The sequence below is a fragment of the Halyomorpha halys genome, unplaced genomic scaffold (assembly GCF_000696795.3).
Source record: "Halyomorpha halys isolate HHAL.00 unplaced genomic scaffold, Hhal_1.1 Scaffold746.1, whole genome shotgun sequence".
Taxonomy (NCBI): Eukaryota; Metazoa; Arthropoda; class Insecta; order Hemiptera; family Pentatomidae; genus Halyomorpha; species Halyomorpha halys.
Window position 1 is genome coordinate 318,352 of NW_027107304.1, and position 18,282 is coordinate 336,633.

The 18,282-nt window shown below is 29.3% G+C and overlaps 1 protein-coding gene across 4 annotated transcripts in view; it reads left to right on the plus strand.

Moving 5' to 3' along the window:
• Window positions 1-205: 205 nt before the first annotated feature.
• Window positions 206-18,282, plus strand: part of LOC106685814 (BLOC-2 complex member HPS3) — a 37,063-nt gene continuing 18,986 nt past the window's right edge. For 2 of the 4 annotated variants that reach the window (XM_014428741.3, XM_014428739.3), the window contains exons 1-7: window positions 1,274-1,509; window positions 3,434-3,529; window positions 3,605-3,723; window positions 13,050-13,276; window positions 15,630-15,894; window positions 16,976-17,235; window positions 17,340-17,487. In XM_014428741.3, coding sequence (XP_014284227.1) covers window positions 3,438-3,529; window positions 3,605-3,723; window positions 13,050-13,276; window positions 15,630-15,894; window positions 16,976-17,235; window positions 17,340-17,487 — 1,111 coding nt within the window. In that variant the 5' untranslated portion in view covers window positions 1,274-1,509; window positions 3,434-3,437. The other 2 variants (XM_014428740.3, XM_067045575.1) reach the window with 2 other exon arrangements.

Below are 18,282 nucleotides of genomic sequence, written 5' to 3' on the forward strand. Positions count from 1 at the left end.
CCAACTAAAACAATGTATTCTTTTACTATATTACATTATTTTAGTTTTTAATATTTTTTTAGCTCTGCAAAGTCAGGCGAGATGGCTCACAACTAATAGTTCAATTACTATTCAAATTCTTTTGATTACATCTATAACATGTTCCTTTTATATACATATTACACATGTTAAATCAACAATCTTCTTATTTAAAAGTATCAGGAATGTCCATTGAAAGGTCCCTTCAGTCGTTACAATTCAAGAAGGAAAGCTTCCATGATTCCTTTTTTTAAAAAATGTAATTGTGTATTTTCCAAAATTAAAGCTTATGAAATTTAACCCTATTCATTACTGGATGAGAAACCAGCCAGCCAAAAAGGAAAAAATTTTAGTACCTCACGTTTTACATTAATATTGTTCTTCCAAGTATTTTTACTTCCATTTCACAAGAAACTTCTGTGATATGACCATTGCCAGACTGTTTTGCAGTAGATACCTGCTTTCCAGTCCAACAATTGTGCTACTAAATTTTCATCTTGGTCCATTCATACTTTGAAGAAGGTATAACAAATTTAATAATTTTTTTAGTCATTGTCAAAGTCATTAAAGACTTAATCAAATTTTCTATAGACAAAGAGAAGGGCTCTATTGTACTTACAATGCTTAAATCATAAATTTTCTGCCATTCATGACATGAGAGGTGCGCAAACAACTCTCAACTGTTAAATATCGTGTAATGGACGCCACGCCTACGAAAGGAATAGATCCCGCCTTCTGACGTCTATTTAAACTAATCGTATCTCCATAATTTTACTACTTCCTTCAAGATCAGTCAGAAATGACCAGGTAGTGAGTAAAAAAAAACAAAGTAATCGTAATACCAATTATAGAAACTCAAATATGCCTGTTATGCAATAGATTAAGTACAAACAATATTAACTTTTCCGATTGGATTATCGAATTCAGAAGACTCCAAACAGAGACGACCTGTGACCCTCGACCATCGTGGTCTCGGGAATCGTTTCATTAATATTATTAATAACAAATGTTCCTGTTTTTGTTTTATTAATAATCATAAATATCTTGGGTATTTTGTTAATCAGTTTAGAATGTAGAAGTCGGAAGGTGTGTCTAATTAAAACAAAATATTGGAGCTATTGGAGTTGGTTTTGTGAACTAGAACAGAATATATTAAATATTAGACAACGGTCAAACGATTTAGTTCAAATATTTTTTTTACGGAAGTTCGATATATCGATAGTTGTTTTCGATCAGTAGAAGGTTGCAGGTAGGGTTCATTATCTGAAACATATAATTGATAATTAACGAGTTGCTTGTTTAACAACTCAATATTTTCGGTTTGGCCTACATTTTAAAATAATTAGCCACGATCATCGTTCTTTATAGGAGGCCGAGAGATCTTACGATAGCATTTAATATACGTTAATTAATTAGTTGATTGATGAATTGCCTTCGCATTCCCATGGCAAATTTTAACTAAAAAGTTCTATGAAATTCATCCTTAAATTGGTAAAATATGCCCTACAAATTCTATTTGAATAAAATGCTTTAATGCATGTATTATATTACTGTTGATTTATGTACCCTATTTAGCACTTACAGTAATCTAGTAAAGTAATTCTATTAGGAATTGTTTATAGTTGTTTGTTTTGAATTTATTTTCTCAATTTAAATAAAATACATTCTAGTTTCTGTTACTAATAATTATAAACCATTAGATATTCAGACTCAAATTTTCTAAATAATTTTTAGTTTAAAATGAATCTACAAACTAAGGTTATTTGATTTTAAATTGTAAGTTGAGTTTTCTCATTGCATTGATTAATCGAGTTAGCATTTTAAGACCCTTAGCTTATTAAATGTTATCAAAATGTAGTTTAAAAATTTATTTGCTGATTTTTACTTAAAATTTGTTAAAGCCAGAATGATTTTTAACTGTATTGGCTGATACAATATTTTTCTCGAGTCATTTTGTTTGTTAATTGTCCCTTTTTTATGTATATTCACAAATTGAACTGAAAGATTAATTTTCTGATCAGGGATGATTTATAGATATTTTAAGTTGTGTCTCTACTATTATAATTAGATAATATATTGTATTATGTTTAACTTCACCTCATATTGCCATATAAATATATTTTTTTTATTCATTTACCATGTTACAATCTTTTTTTTTATGATACATATGTCTCTAAATTAGAAATCTATTTGTAATCCTATTATAAGAACTTTTTTATACAACCTTATAAATCACTTGGTTTTAATTTTTTTTTTAACACCCATGTTTTTTAACTCCATAGAGAAATACAAGATCGTTCTAGGTTTTTCTTTCTTCCACTATGCTCGTTTGTCATATATATGTACATATCTGTTTTACTATTGCTTTTGAGTACTGAATCACTCAATATTTTATTATTCTAATGTTAAAATAAAGCATTTTTTTCAGAATAAAGTACTTTTTGTTTACCTTAGTTATCAATTTGGATCCTAGTACTTTTAAAAATGATTTTTATATTCATAGATGTTTCATCCAAGTTTCAAATTATTTCTTTTGGATACTAGCTTGTTTGTTTATTTTTTTTTTTTTTTCAGAAATTATCTATGGCTTATGTTTTTTTAGAAATCCTATGATGCTGTGATTATTATCAGATAATATTATAGCTTCATTAAAATTGTTATGAATTGTGTAATGTAACCAAATGGTTTCACCTTATTATGTCTAAGAATTCTATATACTTAAATTAATAAATGGAATTTTATTTTATTTTTCTAAGATTAAGGATATTTTATTAATTCTTTATAAGTACTTTATTTTAAAGTTTGCCAGGTTTTAAAATCTAATTAATTATCTTTATTTAAATCTTCTCTAGACGAAGATGTAAATAAAACTTAACCCTGTATGATGTTTGTGTTTGAAGTATTTATAACTAATATGAATTCTTCTATTGGTATATTTTTCTAGTTTAACTAATTTACAGTTATCTCACAATGTGATTTAGGAATAAAACTTCTACATTTTAATATGTTGAGTTGCTTGAAAAAGCATTGATCTTCATTACTGCCACTGTGTTTGACTATTATCCTGAGAACATATTTTAGAGAAAACCTAACATATTATAATTTAAACATCACTTAGTAATAATTAACTTAAAGTTTTATTTGCTATGAAAAATTTATTTAATAATTATTTATATAGAAATTCCTTCTCAAATGTTAGAACTTCTGTTTGATTTTCACATCTATTGTGAACTTGTGTGAAAATAATCTTCTTAGACTTAAAGATGATCTCATTCAAAAGAAAATACTTAAAACTGATTTTATTCTTTTATACCGAAGGAATTTCTCAATACAGAATCTTTAAATGAATCCTAATTCTGTTAAGGTAATTTATTTTTGTAATGATTACATCTATTTTAATAAAAAATTATTTTAGGAATATGGTCCGAGTTGTATCTGTTCATCATTTTGAAAGTCAAACAATTCAGACATGTGAAGATGCTTTGGCCGTTGCTGCTGCACCACCAGATAGGTTGTTATTCATTAATGTTCGTTTAAAGTTTACTGATAATAATTTTGTAAATTTAACAATTTATATCAATTTCAGGTTACTAATTGCCTTTCCGCATCATGCAATTGAAGTAAGAGATTTGGCTTCTGTTCCAAAGAAAGCGTTCTTCTTTCCCACTGTTGATCAAGTTACATACCTCTCGTATTGTTCCACAGGTATATGAAGACACAGTGTTTTGAATTGAATAAAAACATTATCATTATTCAGGATATCAAATTGAAAGATATACATAAAATTTACAATTATGTTATTTTATTTTAGAGTAGCATTGAATCCAATTATATATTTACATCCCCGAAAGAACGCAAGAAAAATTTATACTCATACAATTAATTATGCCGTGTCTAAAAATAAAGAAAAGGTTCATACTAGGACTAATAAACAAAAAATTTTGAATCATTTAAATACTGCTTTCTTCAAAAATGAAAGTGAAAAATTAAATGATAAATTATTTCTATCTGGTTTAAAGTTACACTTCCTTTATTTAATGAATGAAGAAGTTGCGAAGATGATCATCGATTCAGTTGGTAATGAGCTACAGGAAGGAAACAAATGTATAATTGAAGCTAATCCTGGTTTCGGTTTTATTACAAGACATTTAATTTCCTTGAACTGTGGAAAAGTTAAAGTTTTTGAACCAGATACATATTTTCACAATTTTATGACACAATTTGCATTACAACACCCTGATAAATTAGATGTTTATGCTAAGAATCTGAATTTCCTCTTCTCTCATGGTTTTAGAGAAAAAAAAAATCAAAGGATTTATTTGGAAGACATTATAGACCCAACGGAACCAAAGGATTGGTCTGATGATTATCCAATAAAAATAATTGGGTCTTGCCCTAATGGTTTGTTTTTAAACCAGTATATTAACAGTATAATATTTCAACAAGGTTTTTTTCTGTTAGGTCGCCCCCAGTTGTTTTTGCTATTAGATTCGAAAACATATTCATTGCTGAGTCCTCAAAATAATATTATGAAAACTTTCCCAATCTTGTTGAAAATATTTTTTGATATAGATTATGTCTTATCAGTTGATAAACGTGATTTTCTTCCATGGTTTGATATTAAATTAAAGAAAGCTAAAAAAAATATTATTATTTCTGATATAGATCAATTAATTTTGGTTAAGATAACTGGTAGAAAAAATTCATTTGAAAGAATTGGTGGTTCACAAAATTTAAAATCTCTTTGGTTTTTCCTGACTCAGTTATGCAAAGCCTCTAAGACTCGTGTAATTCCAAGCATCGAAAAATGGGTCCCAGGGTTAGGTTACAGACTTTTGTTGTCTGGTATCGATACATTTACTGAAATCAATGATTTAGATACTGAGAAAGTACTAGATTTATTTCTCACTTTCTCAAGCTGGCCTGAGATTCACAATTCTCCATACTTCTCAGCCATGGAGTCATATATAGGAAAGAAATTTTCTGGAAATATATCAGATAATGAAGAAGAATCGTCTCTGGAGGAAGATGAGTCAGTTTCTTGAGGTTGATTCAGAAATAAAAGATGAGGCATTGTGATGAAAAGTTTTATTGAGTATGTTGTTGATATAAATGTTGAAACTAAAAATAATTAAAACTAAGCTTATTAAATCATCTGTTCATTCTTTTCTTTTCTTCTTTTTTTTTTTAATGGATGGACCAAGCCTATCTGATAGCTTTATTTGGTAGTTGATAATTTTTTTTTTTCATACTCCGCTATGAGTATTACTTGTAATATTTTTATTACAATCATCAGTTGGAAGTTTTAATTAAATTTAATATCTTTGTTTTTAGTATAATGAGTTAAAAGTTTGTGATTCATGAATATGTGCCTATAATTCTTTTTTTTTTTTTTGAGATAGTGCTAATTATGTTTACATAGGCTAACTGTTATGAATATTGTATTTCTTTGAAATTTATATCTGCTTATTTTATTGCAGAAATTTACTTAATTCAAAAGTTTTTCTCAAGTGAGATCATAACAGCTATTTTTTTTTTTTTAACAAGCTAGGGAGAAAAATAATATTGGATCTCTAATTTTTTTTTCATGGCTTACAAGATTTTTTTTAAGTTGATAATAAAAGCGCTGATTGTAAAATCTTTTTCGTCCAACTTTATAAAATTGTAATTTTTTTCTTTCCATATTTTTGGGATTAAAAACTTCGCTATTTAAATGTTTTGTCTTAATTTTATCAACATGGGCTAAATTAATTCTCAAGAAGGCAAATATCTGCAATAAATTGTGATAACTTTATGCATTATATTTGGGGTAGCTCAAATTATTTTTTAGTAACAACAATAGAGATTCGATTCTTCAGAAAATTGGTATAAAATTTGGTTTGAGAATCTTAGTTATATTTTGATATATTCACCAAAAAATGTTATTTATTTATCAGATCATGTAAGATCTTATTAAAAATCATTTATGATGGTACATTTATAATGTATTAATTTTGTTTTGTTCCCCCTATTGGCATGAATATCCTATTGAAAACTGGAGGCATAAGTAATGAATTAGCAATTTTTGAAATTCTTCAATTTTTAATTATTAAATTATTTTTGGTATTAAAAAAAGTTATATTTATAATTTTTGTATAAATAAATAATTTTTTATTGTTGGAAATTTTATGATGATTATAATATTCTTCCTATATTTCTCTTAATTAATAATATCTTTATGTATGGGTTTGTGTATTATGAGGTTTATTAGGTGTATATATTTATTTATTTTAATCCCTCGTTAGTATTTGGAAGTGAGCTTATTTAGTCTCTATCTTGTCATTGGTATGATTAGTAAATTATATGGTAGTCTATTGTATAATTAGTAGTTCTCAAACTAGGTGCTGGGGTGCTCCAAGCTTATGCCAGTGGTGTTGAAAGTGAATGCCACTTTTTGAAAATAACACAAAAAAGAAATATTAAATTAGCAAATGGCTTTTGATCGAGTCTGGCACTCGGGACCACTATACAAAATCCATAAATTCTTACCCTCTATATACTTCATCATAATTCGTTCTTATCTCTCAGACAGATTATTTCAAGTAAATCTCAACAGCACTTATTCGTCCCTCTTTCCTCAGTCTGCTGATCTACCTCAGGGTAGTATCCTTGGTCCTATCCTTTATGCAGTTTTTACAGCTGGCATCCCAACCCATCCAAACATTAACCATTGTCAGTGAATAATGATCATTATATTCCATTGTATCCCAAACTCTCTAATCCCATATCATCTCCATTGAAGAATAGTGCCAAAACTGGAGGATAAAAAAAAAATCTCACCAAATCACATTTACTCTTTGCGTTATCCATTACTTCCTGCCTCACAGCATCCTTTAATAAAACCCGTTAGACCCATTACTCAGGACTACATCTGGACAAACAACTGACATGACATACAAGACTGAAAAGACAGAAAACTACTCATTACCTGATAATCCTCCTAGGTGTTTGAATAGAAGATTGCTTGGAGTTCTATCAATGGGTTGGTAAATTTTCCACATGTTTGTATCATGCTATTTTATAACTAACAGAAAATTTACTGGTCGTATATGCTTTTGTACAGTTGTAAGTATCAATAAATAAATTATTAAAAAAAAATAGCAAATATACAGTGCATTCCAGCATTTACTTTGCACTGTTTTTTTTTTCTTTTCCTGCATATTCAACCACTCTAAGGATAATTGAACCTTTTTTTTTAGTTCAACTAGGGCCAGTGAAGGGTGCAACAGTGAAAATTTATCTACAGATTATTTTTCTCTGATTTGTATAAGTTGATAAGATGTAAAACATTTTCACTTGTTAGTTTATTCAAAGAATTAGTATATTGTTTTAAATTTTCTCCATTTCATTGTACTTATGGATGTTGTGTTTAGAATTTATTTGTTTCTTTATAGAGGAAGCACTCTCGTTTTGAACGCTGAAAATAGAAAGTGTTTCTAAAACCGTGTAGTACATCTGGCTCTAATAAAATTTTTTTTTTTAAGTTCTGGAATAAATTGATCGTATATTCGTAGTCAGGGGGCTCTAGATTTTTTTTTATTAGAATGGCATGGACTAAATCCAATTAGCTGTCATGTTTGAGGACATTTTGAAGATTATAATTTTTTTAATGTTGACATATTTAATAAGGACACCTTTAAAATAACTTGGACTGAGCTAGAAACATGTATAAAAAGTATAACATTTATATATTGTTATTTTATTTTAAAATTTTATTATGTATATTTTAATTTTACTCTTTTTTCTAAAGAGATAAAAAAAAAGTTAAGAAAAAGGTGTATTTGGTTATGTGAAAAAAAAAAAGTTAAGAAAAATATGTATAACATAATAAGTAGATATATAGATAAATGATAGGGGAGGAATTGAAGAATAATAAGGAAAAAAGGGTTAAAAAATATATATATTAAAAATAAATAATAGAACAAAAATGATAAAACAAAATAAAAAATCATGTATTTCTATTATATATTATATATTTACGATACTATGCTTATATTCTATTAGAATAAAAAAAAAGTTGTCTGACTAGATATAAGTATGATGTGTATTTAGCAACTCAATATACTTGGGCAGCACTTTTTTTTTCTAATAAAGTTTTTCTCTCTGCCTTAGAAGTCCCCAGGAATCATAAACATATCAGTTTTTCATAAAATTTATTCTTAACATTTTTATACAGCCAGTGCAAGGATATTATAAAAAGTACTATGCCTTTCTAGTGCTTTACAAAGTCATATCGTTTTTTCTAATGTCCAGCTACACCTTAAAGATGCTGTATTGTTTAAAACTCTAATTGTTGGTAGACTACTGAAAGATACTAAATTTTCAAGTCTCTTAAATCATATCAGTCAACGTTTCATCATTCTAGACAATCATCAGGAGTAAAAACCATAAATGCGGTGCCAGTTTCTTGTGATAGTACTATCACAAAAGTTTGAGAACCGCTGTTGTACACATTTTTCCACAATTTTATTTTGATTTTTAAAACTAAACTTCTATTAGTAGCCAACAGAACTTTACTATATATGAACTGTTAAGTCCAGGATTGTATTAAGTGGTGTGCCCCCTTTTATGGAACCTGCTGATTTATAAAATTTATTTTATTTTACTTTATTATCATCTTTATATATATACATTAGTAGAAGTCTAGCAGATAGATTCTTCCTATGCTAAACAAGCCTGGTTTAAATTGGTTAAACAATTTGATGTCTATTGGCGGTGCCGGTTCGAATCCGGCCTGGGGGTCGACTTTTTTCACTGAATGATGGTCCCACAAAATGAAAAACTTTGACCCCCAACCATGGTTAGGCAGTATAGGACTCCAATGGGAGTCTTAGCTGAAGGAAAAAAAACAAAAAAAAAACGAACTTTATCACTCTGCCCTTCTTCACACATATAACATATGTGCAATAAGGTGCTATAAGCAGCAGTTCCCAACACACTTTTTTTGTCATTATTCTCCTCCTGGACTGAAGAAATTTTGCGCCACCCTTGTTGAGCTAAAAATGTTTGCTGCATCCTTGTCAAGCTAAAATAAAATTTCAGCAAAATTATCCTTATTGGGATGAGAAGATTGTTGACTGTGGATGATTGTGCCCTTCAAGCCTTGGAGTCACCTCTAATTTGGTAAGAGAGTGTAAACAAGCCTTAGAATCATTAGCGTGCTTAAAGAAGCTTCAGCTTGTGTGGGCCCCAGGACACAAGGGAATCACAGGTAATGAAAAAGCAGATCAGCTTACTAGAAACGGGGCTAAGCACCCTCCTATAGGACCAGAACCATTCCTAGGCATCAGAGAAAAGTAGTTTTTGACTGGACATGGAAGAAAGCCGGTAAGGAGTGGAGGGACTGTATACGGCTGAGACAGGCCAAGATTTTAATAACTAAACCATAACTACTTCTAAAACTAAGTGGCTGCTAGGCCTAAACAGAAACAAACTCTGATTATTAATAGGAGTCCTGACAGGTCACTGCAGACTTAAAAGACATCTTAAGATATGTGGAGTAGTTCATGATGAAACCTGCTGTTTATGCGGAGAGGCTACCTTACATTACATAGCAGATTGTGGTAGGTATGCGCCACTAAGATAGAGGCTTTTAGGCTCTGATAGAATTAAAGGAAATGAGGCTTCCTCTATAGATTGGGAGTCCATTTTGAATTTCATTAGAAAGTCTAAAAGGTTCGATAAAGAGGAATAAGATATATAAAAGAGCAATTCCATTGGGTTGTCTTGGGGATGGCAAAAAGGACCAATAGGCCAACTTGCCGGACTTGTTCCCCCCACCAGTACCAGTACCAGTGGATGATATATTTGAGGAGAAGATGGTTGGGGGTGCGGTCAGTGAAGAACATAAATAAGTAATAACTTATTTATTAGTGCCAACGTGTTGGCCAGAATTTCTAGCCTTCATCAGGGCTAAGAACAAAAAAACAGATAACAACTAATGAATAGATGCATAAGTAGTGCTGACAGACATCAACAGCTTAAGTATTATAAGGAGATAAAGGTTAAGTGAGAATAGCAATATTAAAATTAAGTTAGAGGAAAGAACAAATAATAAAATAAATGTAAGAATATGGTCAGGGTTGCGGTCAAAAAAGAACAAATAGTTTTTAACTATAAATAGTTAAAATCTATTTGTTCTTTTTTTACCGCAACCCTGACCATCTTCTTATATATAAAGTTATATGGTCAACTACATATATATATAAATAAAATACATATGAAAATTTAATAAGTAAATATATGTGCAAAATGAAAATGATTAAAAATAAAATAATGAAAGAAGTGGAAAATAAAATGTATATATAGGTAATTAAAATAACAGGACTAAAGAAATAAAAATATAAATTTGAATATTTTAATTTAATAATAATAATTTAAAATAAAGTTATGGGAAAAAAACTTAACTTGATATATTGTTTCTTTATTCTAGTTATGTACTTACATATTTCATTAATTACATTTATTTTTTTCATAACTTAAATTATTATTATTAAATTGAAATATTCTTATTTCTTTGCTCCTTTTGTATTATATAATTTTATATTTTTATTTCTTTAGTTCTGTCATTTTACTTGCATATTGGCACTTTTTCTCAAAAACGATTCTGTTTGAACTCAGTATATCGATCTAATATCAGGTGGTCTTTAATATCAGATAGGTTTTATCTTAATTAAAATAGTGTGAGGTTTAATAGGTTTTATCCTGATTGAAGTTGGGTTTAACCTTTTTTTTCATTTGAAAAACTAACTATAAAAATTTTTTCTAGTAATCTATATAAGAAAATATCTGTTCAGCGTGTGGACTAATTTCAGTTCAAAATAGAGTGGTAAGTGAAAGTTGTCTGATGCACGCACCACACCAGACTTTTTTTGTTATATTTTTGAGAAAGTGGCATTTGCTGCAGCACCTCAGGCATCTGCTTGGGGCACCCCAGGGTGACATGGCACCCAGTTTGGGAACCACTGTGATGTATATAACCCTCTATTAATATTTATTCTGTAGACCATTTCTTGCATGATGTGGGAGTGATTAATCTTTTTTATATTTAAAAAAGTTATATTAAATTAACTTAATTTGAAAAGAGTAATAATGAAGATAGATAATTTATGTTATCTTGATTTATTTTGTTTATCAAAGTGGTAATAGGAGATAACAGAACACAAATTAAAGTAAAATAGCTATATAAATGGAAAAGGATAAGTTAATATGCACATTATTTAGTTCTAGGTGAATAGGAAATTTAATTTAACTAAAAATAAGTTCTTATCTACAGAACATAAGTCCATTTTTATTTTCATGCGTAGATCTTTTTTTTTTGGAATAAGGGACATCAATGACGTTTGTCTTATTCCTTCAAAGAAAAAAAAAAACTACAAAGTCGAATTTTTTCATCTTAAATATTTTTATCATCACATTAATTAGATATTTCAGGAAAAAGTAACTTGTTCATTTTATAAACTTAAATAACTTATAGTAGTATATGAAAAACTCATATACTAAACAATTTATTACAGGAATGAACAATGATATGTTCCCGATGGACAAGCTGGCCATCTTTGCTTCTTAGAGCGCAATCATGTTTTGATTCTTCGGACACTTTCTTTTTTTTGCACTCAAAAAGGATTTCACTCAGCCTTGTGAGCTTAATTTAGATAAAGAAGTTATGGTCTGATCTAGATACATAAAAATATAAAGTTTTTATGAATTATGTATTTTTTTTTTTTATTCCCCCTACTAAGCTATTTATGGTACACAGGGTGCAGCAGCTGTGGGGTAGTACTCTGGGTTAACACATGCCACTGCTGCTAATAATCACCACTTTATTTTCTTTTATTTGTATAAAATGTATTAATTATCTATTAATGGAAGGATCATTTAATTTATATGGGCCATTATAAATTTAAACTGCGGTTCAAGCCTAGCACTCTACTTATGAGGCTGCCTTATCAACCTTATCAAAGTGTATTCATCTGCTAGGTTCAGCCTTCCTGGTCTCAGTCTGTATTTATATTTTCTACCAGTGGTTCGCCGATGTTGGATAGTCAAGCCCTTCCCAATGTAAAGTGCGCCGGACCCACCATAGATGAACTCCCTGTAGAAAATATAATTCTGTTTTTCCACCAGAGTAAATCTGGCTTGGTGAGGGCGAAGATCTTGGTCTTCCGCAACAATCTGGCTCGATGTCCTTCCATGGCAGTGCAATCCACTGCCACATGCTCAGATGTTTTAGAGACTCCGCTGGTGGGGAACTGAGGATCGATGCTCATTAGGAAGCTCTGCAGATTTCTACGGAATACTCTGTATCCTGTTATGTTCTGGAAGACCCAGTTGTCCAGGAAGGACCCATGTAGTTTTCAGTCTTGACTGGATGGTGGGGACAAATGTTTTCAGGTAATTCCCTTCTCGCTTGTGACCCACTGCCCGTTCCACTCGTCTATAGCATCTTCTCTTAATATCTTTCTCCGTTGGTTTTGGGGGCTCACCAATCATCTGCAGGAGTCCCTCCGGAAGTATGTCCAGTCTCAGCCTCAATTCACGTCATTCTTAGTGGGATCCTCTTTGAGGATGAGGTCCAAGGGTGTCGCTCTGGCCAGCATTTGTACCATCTCGTGTTACACCATTCTATATGCCTTTTAAGTGTGGTCATAGTGATTCTTCCATCATACACTATTATGATTACATTAGAGTGACTGAAGTTATAAGGGAATTTATTTATAAATTACTTCTTCAATATTTTGTATTAAATTTTAATGTTATTATGGAAATATTTGAGCATTTTTTTGAGTGTCTATTTTCCAACTAATCATTTTCCTCCACTTTCTAATTTTTATTTAGATCTTATAAAAAACAATCTTAATTTCTTGTTTCTTCTAATTTTCTGTGAGTATATTATTCAATAATAATTCTAATGTTTGTGTATGTTATTGAGAAAACGTTTAAAAAAGTTATTTTTAAAAGTACAAAGAACTTACTCCATAATTCACTTTAAGGAAGCTATGTTGCTACAATTGAGAAGAAAATTTCAAGACAGGATAAAGAGGTGGTTTATGCTAGGGTATATACAAATTGGGAAATTAGCCGAGGTGAAGATCAACCGATGCGAGCCAGAATAGCCGGACGAGTCACGCCCAGTAGCAGTCAAACAGGAGGAGATATCTTGGAAATGATAGAACTTCCATCGAGGTTTTCCAAAATCACTGCGATCACACCCTGCCAGGTGCTTAATATCATTAGTTTATGCACCAAATTAATCTTAGAAATGGGTAATGTTTAAATAAGGTATTTATTGAACATGAGGAGAAGATTGTCAGTGGTTGTGGTTAGCAAAGATACACAAATAAACAAAACTTATTTATTTGTGCCGATGTTTCGACCTGAAAATGAGATAAAAACCTTAATTTAGAGAACCATAAAAATAAAATAATAACAAACAAACTTGGAAATATTTGTTATTTTTTAATTTGATTACATTACAGTTTTGTTATATTTTATTCCATTATATTATATTTATTATTGTATTAAAAATTGATATAATTTTCTTTGTATTTTTATGTTTCTCTGATTTAAGGTTGTCATCTTGTTTTGTTTTTGTTGCTCTAATGAAGGATTGAAATTCTGGTCGAAATTTCGGCACAAATAAATAAGTTTGTTTCTTTGTGAATCTTTGGTGACTGCACCCTCCGACCTTCTTTTCCTCATATCAGGATCGTCCATTATTAACTCCTCATTATTTATTGAATCAATAATTTAAACATTACTATAAATAAATTAAAAAAGTGTTTCATGAAATAATGATTATTTCATAAATAAAAACATTTATTTAGTGATTGAGATAAAAATTAGATATTTTTAACATTCATTGAAATCAACCAATATATTTCCTGAAATAGTTATTATATGATTACTATTTCACTATTTTTTATTTTTGAAATTCATTATAAAACAAAAATGCCAAATAATTAAATCCAAAATAACCATATGCTTAAAATAATATCTTGGTGTAAGAGAAAGTTTCCTCCCACTATGTGGTATAGTTTTAGTTATAGTGGTATTAGTTTTGAAGGCACAAAAAAAGCCCCGTTTACTCAGATATTGTTTATAACCATTGTAACAGCCTTCTTAGCCATTGTTGGTATCAAAAATCATATTTTTGCACTAGTACAATTGTCATTACAGTCCACTACAAACAAAATTACAAATTCAGAAAAAAATAATTCGATGAAATAATCATTTTAGCTATTATCTGATAAGGTAGAGTGAATAATTTTCCAAAATAACTTTTACTTTACTGTTTATATTATAACTTAACAGATTAGATTATCAGGATACCTTAATTGGGGTTAACAATGTTTGCTTAATTAGTATTTCCTTATTTTAAATATTCAGTTTTTTTAAATATTATTAGGCAACAATAATAATTATTATAATTTTTATATAGAAGACTAAATAAGGAGAATAGATTATAAAATTTGAAATTACAGAATATGGTAATATGTTTGCCTGATGATAGGGCGATGGCCCCAAAATATTGTAATGGAAAATTATTGTCTAATAAAAGAAAGTTATGTAGGAATTATTCACTTCACCTATAAGATAATTGCACAACTCTTCCTATCAAATGTACATAAATTATTAATTATTTTATTATTCATGAAATAACTTTATTTCATGAAATTATCATCTAATAAATAAGATTTGAGTAAATTATGTAGGCCAATTTACATAGTTATAACTTGCAGCCATTTCAGCAACTGCCAATGTGTAAAGGTGCATTAACAACTTTAAGAGGTTGGTCTCTACTAAAATTAACTTGTCAAAATTATAAATTCAGAAAAAATAATTTAATAAATAAGATTTGAGTAAAATTATAAAACATAAATTATTTAACACTTTCTCTAGGTTATTTAACGATTTAATGTATTTTTAATATAAATTTTTCCCAGTTAATCTATCATTTAAAAACAATTTACTACATTATTAGTGGACTTATTTTCCACTCCCTAAATTTAAATGTTATATAATTTTTATTTGAAAAGCATTAGCATTACTTTAGTTACATAATTTATAAGATAAGAAGTAAGTTGGTTGTGAGTGCTGTCACTTTTTTTTTAAATAGTTCTAATGAAGGCCCACAATTAAAGCCGAAACATTGGCACAAAAAAATTAAACTTTATATTTTGGAGATTAATAGTTGACAGTATATAATAGATTGTAGGAAGATTGTCCGGGTGGCATTCAAGAAAGGTATAAAAGTAGTAAAAGAACCATTTATTTGTAACTAACATTTCCCCACACGTTGTGGGGCTTTTTCAAGGCTGAATCTCAAATAAGCTTTTCTGAAATCACCTGGATTTAGCTCTGATGATGTCCTGCAAAGTGGGACAAAATATTGGTACTAATAAATAGTTTCTAGTATTTTTGAACCTTTCTTGAATGCCACCCAGACAATCTTCTACCAAGTAAGCTTTTCTTATTAGTGCCTATCTCTTACCAGACCTCTGACCAACTTATACTAAATCTACTGTCTACTATATCCACACCATTAATTATATTATCCATTATATTTACAGGAAACTGGTAACATCATGATTGCTTGCGATCGTGTTCTCTGCCTTTTCCAACTTGTTACAAGAACTCATGATATATCAAAGCAGAGGTTTTTAGATTTTGAATTATGGCCAGTAACTCTGGAACTCAGTTTTAGTCCCAGCTTTCTTAGAATGTCTGAAGATGTCGTTGGTGCAATGAATTTTACTTCCCTTCATGTGTTTAGATTGAACAAAGGTTTTGCTCGGGCTTCCGATTGGTCTAGTCATACGCCTAAACCAACACCAAGTAAGCTTATGTATCTTTATCTTTATAATTGAGTTCAGTTATAGGATATTATAATAGTAAACCATTTTTTCCCCCCAATCTTTGACAAAATAATTTTCAACTAAGTAAAGACTCTTACAAAACAGTTTGAATAGAAATACCACTTATTAATTTTTTTTTTTTTAATTACTTATAGTGTATATGTAGTCCATTGTTTTGTTTTCATGTTGTTTAGTATGTACACTTAGACAGTTCTGGGATAGGTTTTAATGAAAGTTGAAATAAACTTCAATAAAAAAAAAAAATTAATGAATAATTAAAAATTAGAATGATGGAGATATTTATTACTATGTATGTAATTGTACCATTCATTATCAAACTAAACGTCATATTTTACTGTAATGATTTTTACTGAAAGGAAACAAGGACTACTTTTTTTTTGTTTTTTGTATAGAGGTGCACTCTGTATAGAAAACTTTTAACTATGAAATTTATTATTAGAAATGTTATATTATTTATTTTTTTAATACTACTTATAATCTGTTGATGTTATCCAAAACTGTTTTGAAATGTATCGCTAATATTTAGTTTTATTGTTTAAATCAAATAATTTGTACCCAAGTTAAGTCACATAACACTCTTTATTATTTCTTTAAAATATCCTCAAGGATGATCTTAGATATAAATTTACACCTCAAATCCAATAATTTAAAAGCTTTTAGCAGCTTATTCTACCCAGATCATTAATTTCAGTCAAATTACACTATTTTGTCAATTTTCCATTAATTTTAAAACCTTTAATTACAGATTAACTTAACACTTTCTTATCACACAATATTTTTTAATTTACCATTTAAGTGACAATAGTGTTAAGTTAATCTTTAATAGAGTAATTTGAATAACATTAAGAGGTCATAAGCAGTATTAAAAAAATAAATGATATAACACTTCTAATAATAAATTTCATAATTGAAGGTTTTCTATAAACTTCTAGTTCATCTCTACGCAAAAAATAAATAATAAGAAATGTTTTGAAACAACTTGGATAAAAATTATTTTAAGTAAACAATAAAAACTATTCTCAAGAATTTGTTTTATCTAGAACAAAATGAGAATGTTCAGAAAGCCAAGAAAGCAGCCGAAGGCCCCATTGATCTGGAAGTACTTTTGAAAGAAGTTGCAGAAGGTGGTACCAAGGAAATGGACAAATTAGGAAACGGGCCGATACCTGTCTTGGCCATGTTACCTTCTCTGAGATCTGGGCGTGCAAATGATCCTTCCAGAAACCTCAGAGTATCTCCCTTTAAACCACCTGGCTCAGTAACGATGGGTGTTGCAATTAAAGAAATTCCTGCTAACGAGGTATCATATTTTTTTTTCTTCATTAGTTACTTATCAGTTTATTCATTTCTATATATTCATTACTTCAAAGGATACAGCATGTTATAAGTTTTATCCTTTACTAGCCATGGGCTGAACAAATGACAACTATGGTCGAAAGTTTACTTCAGCTGGAATTAGGAGAATGGGGTGATAACTTAGTACCTGAGAAGTTCACTTCCTTGGCCCTCCGGCCGCTATATCAAATCAACAGGCATTTCACCGGAAAAGCAGGTGATAAATTTTTACCATAATAATTACTTTTTAATTTAAATTTCCATTTCAGAATGTGCCTTCTTTGAGGTTTGGAGACACAAAAAAGGATTAAACTAATTTGTTAAAAAAAAATTTCCATTCTATTTAGCATTCCCTTTAAAGTAATACACACTCAGCTCCTCAAAACTTACTAAATCTAATCTAATGGTTCATTTGAAGTTAGGGTTCAGATTTAAAAAGGATAAAACCATATTTAAAATAAAAGGCTGCACAATATTTCACTAAATGTATATGTTTCTTTAAAACAACAATATTTTGCCCTTAAAAGCATCATCAGACACACTGAAAAACTAATAGGAAATATGTAAAGAAAAGAATTAAATTGATTCGACCGTATCCAAAGAATGATATTCAAAAAGTATAGTGGGTTAGCGACCACGTGGATGATAGGTTTAAGTGGGAGAAGCTCATATCAGATTTGATAAGGAACAGAGGAATCACTCTTTGTCGAAAGACCCAAAATAATAGAAGGGAAAACTTCCAAGGCCACCTGGATCTAGTGACACTATTATCTTAACTTTGAAACATTTATTTACTACGGAAAGAAGAGTCTTAAGTTAGTTAAATTGAGCAATATTGAAAAAGTGAAAAATTATGTGTATCACATCCCATTCACTGAACCAGTGAATAACATTATTCATGTAAAACATTATTCACCAGTTGTGAATTAAATAAATGAAGTAAAAAAAGAAGGTTTATTAGTTTTAAATTACTATTAAAGCTAATAATAATTAAATAATTAAATTAATAATA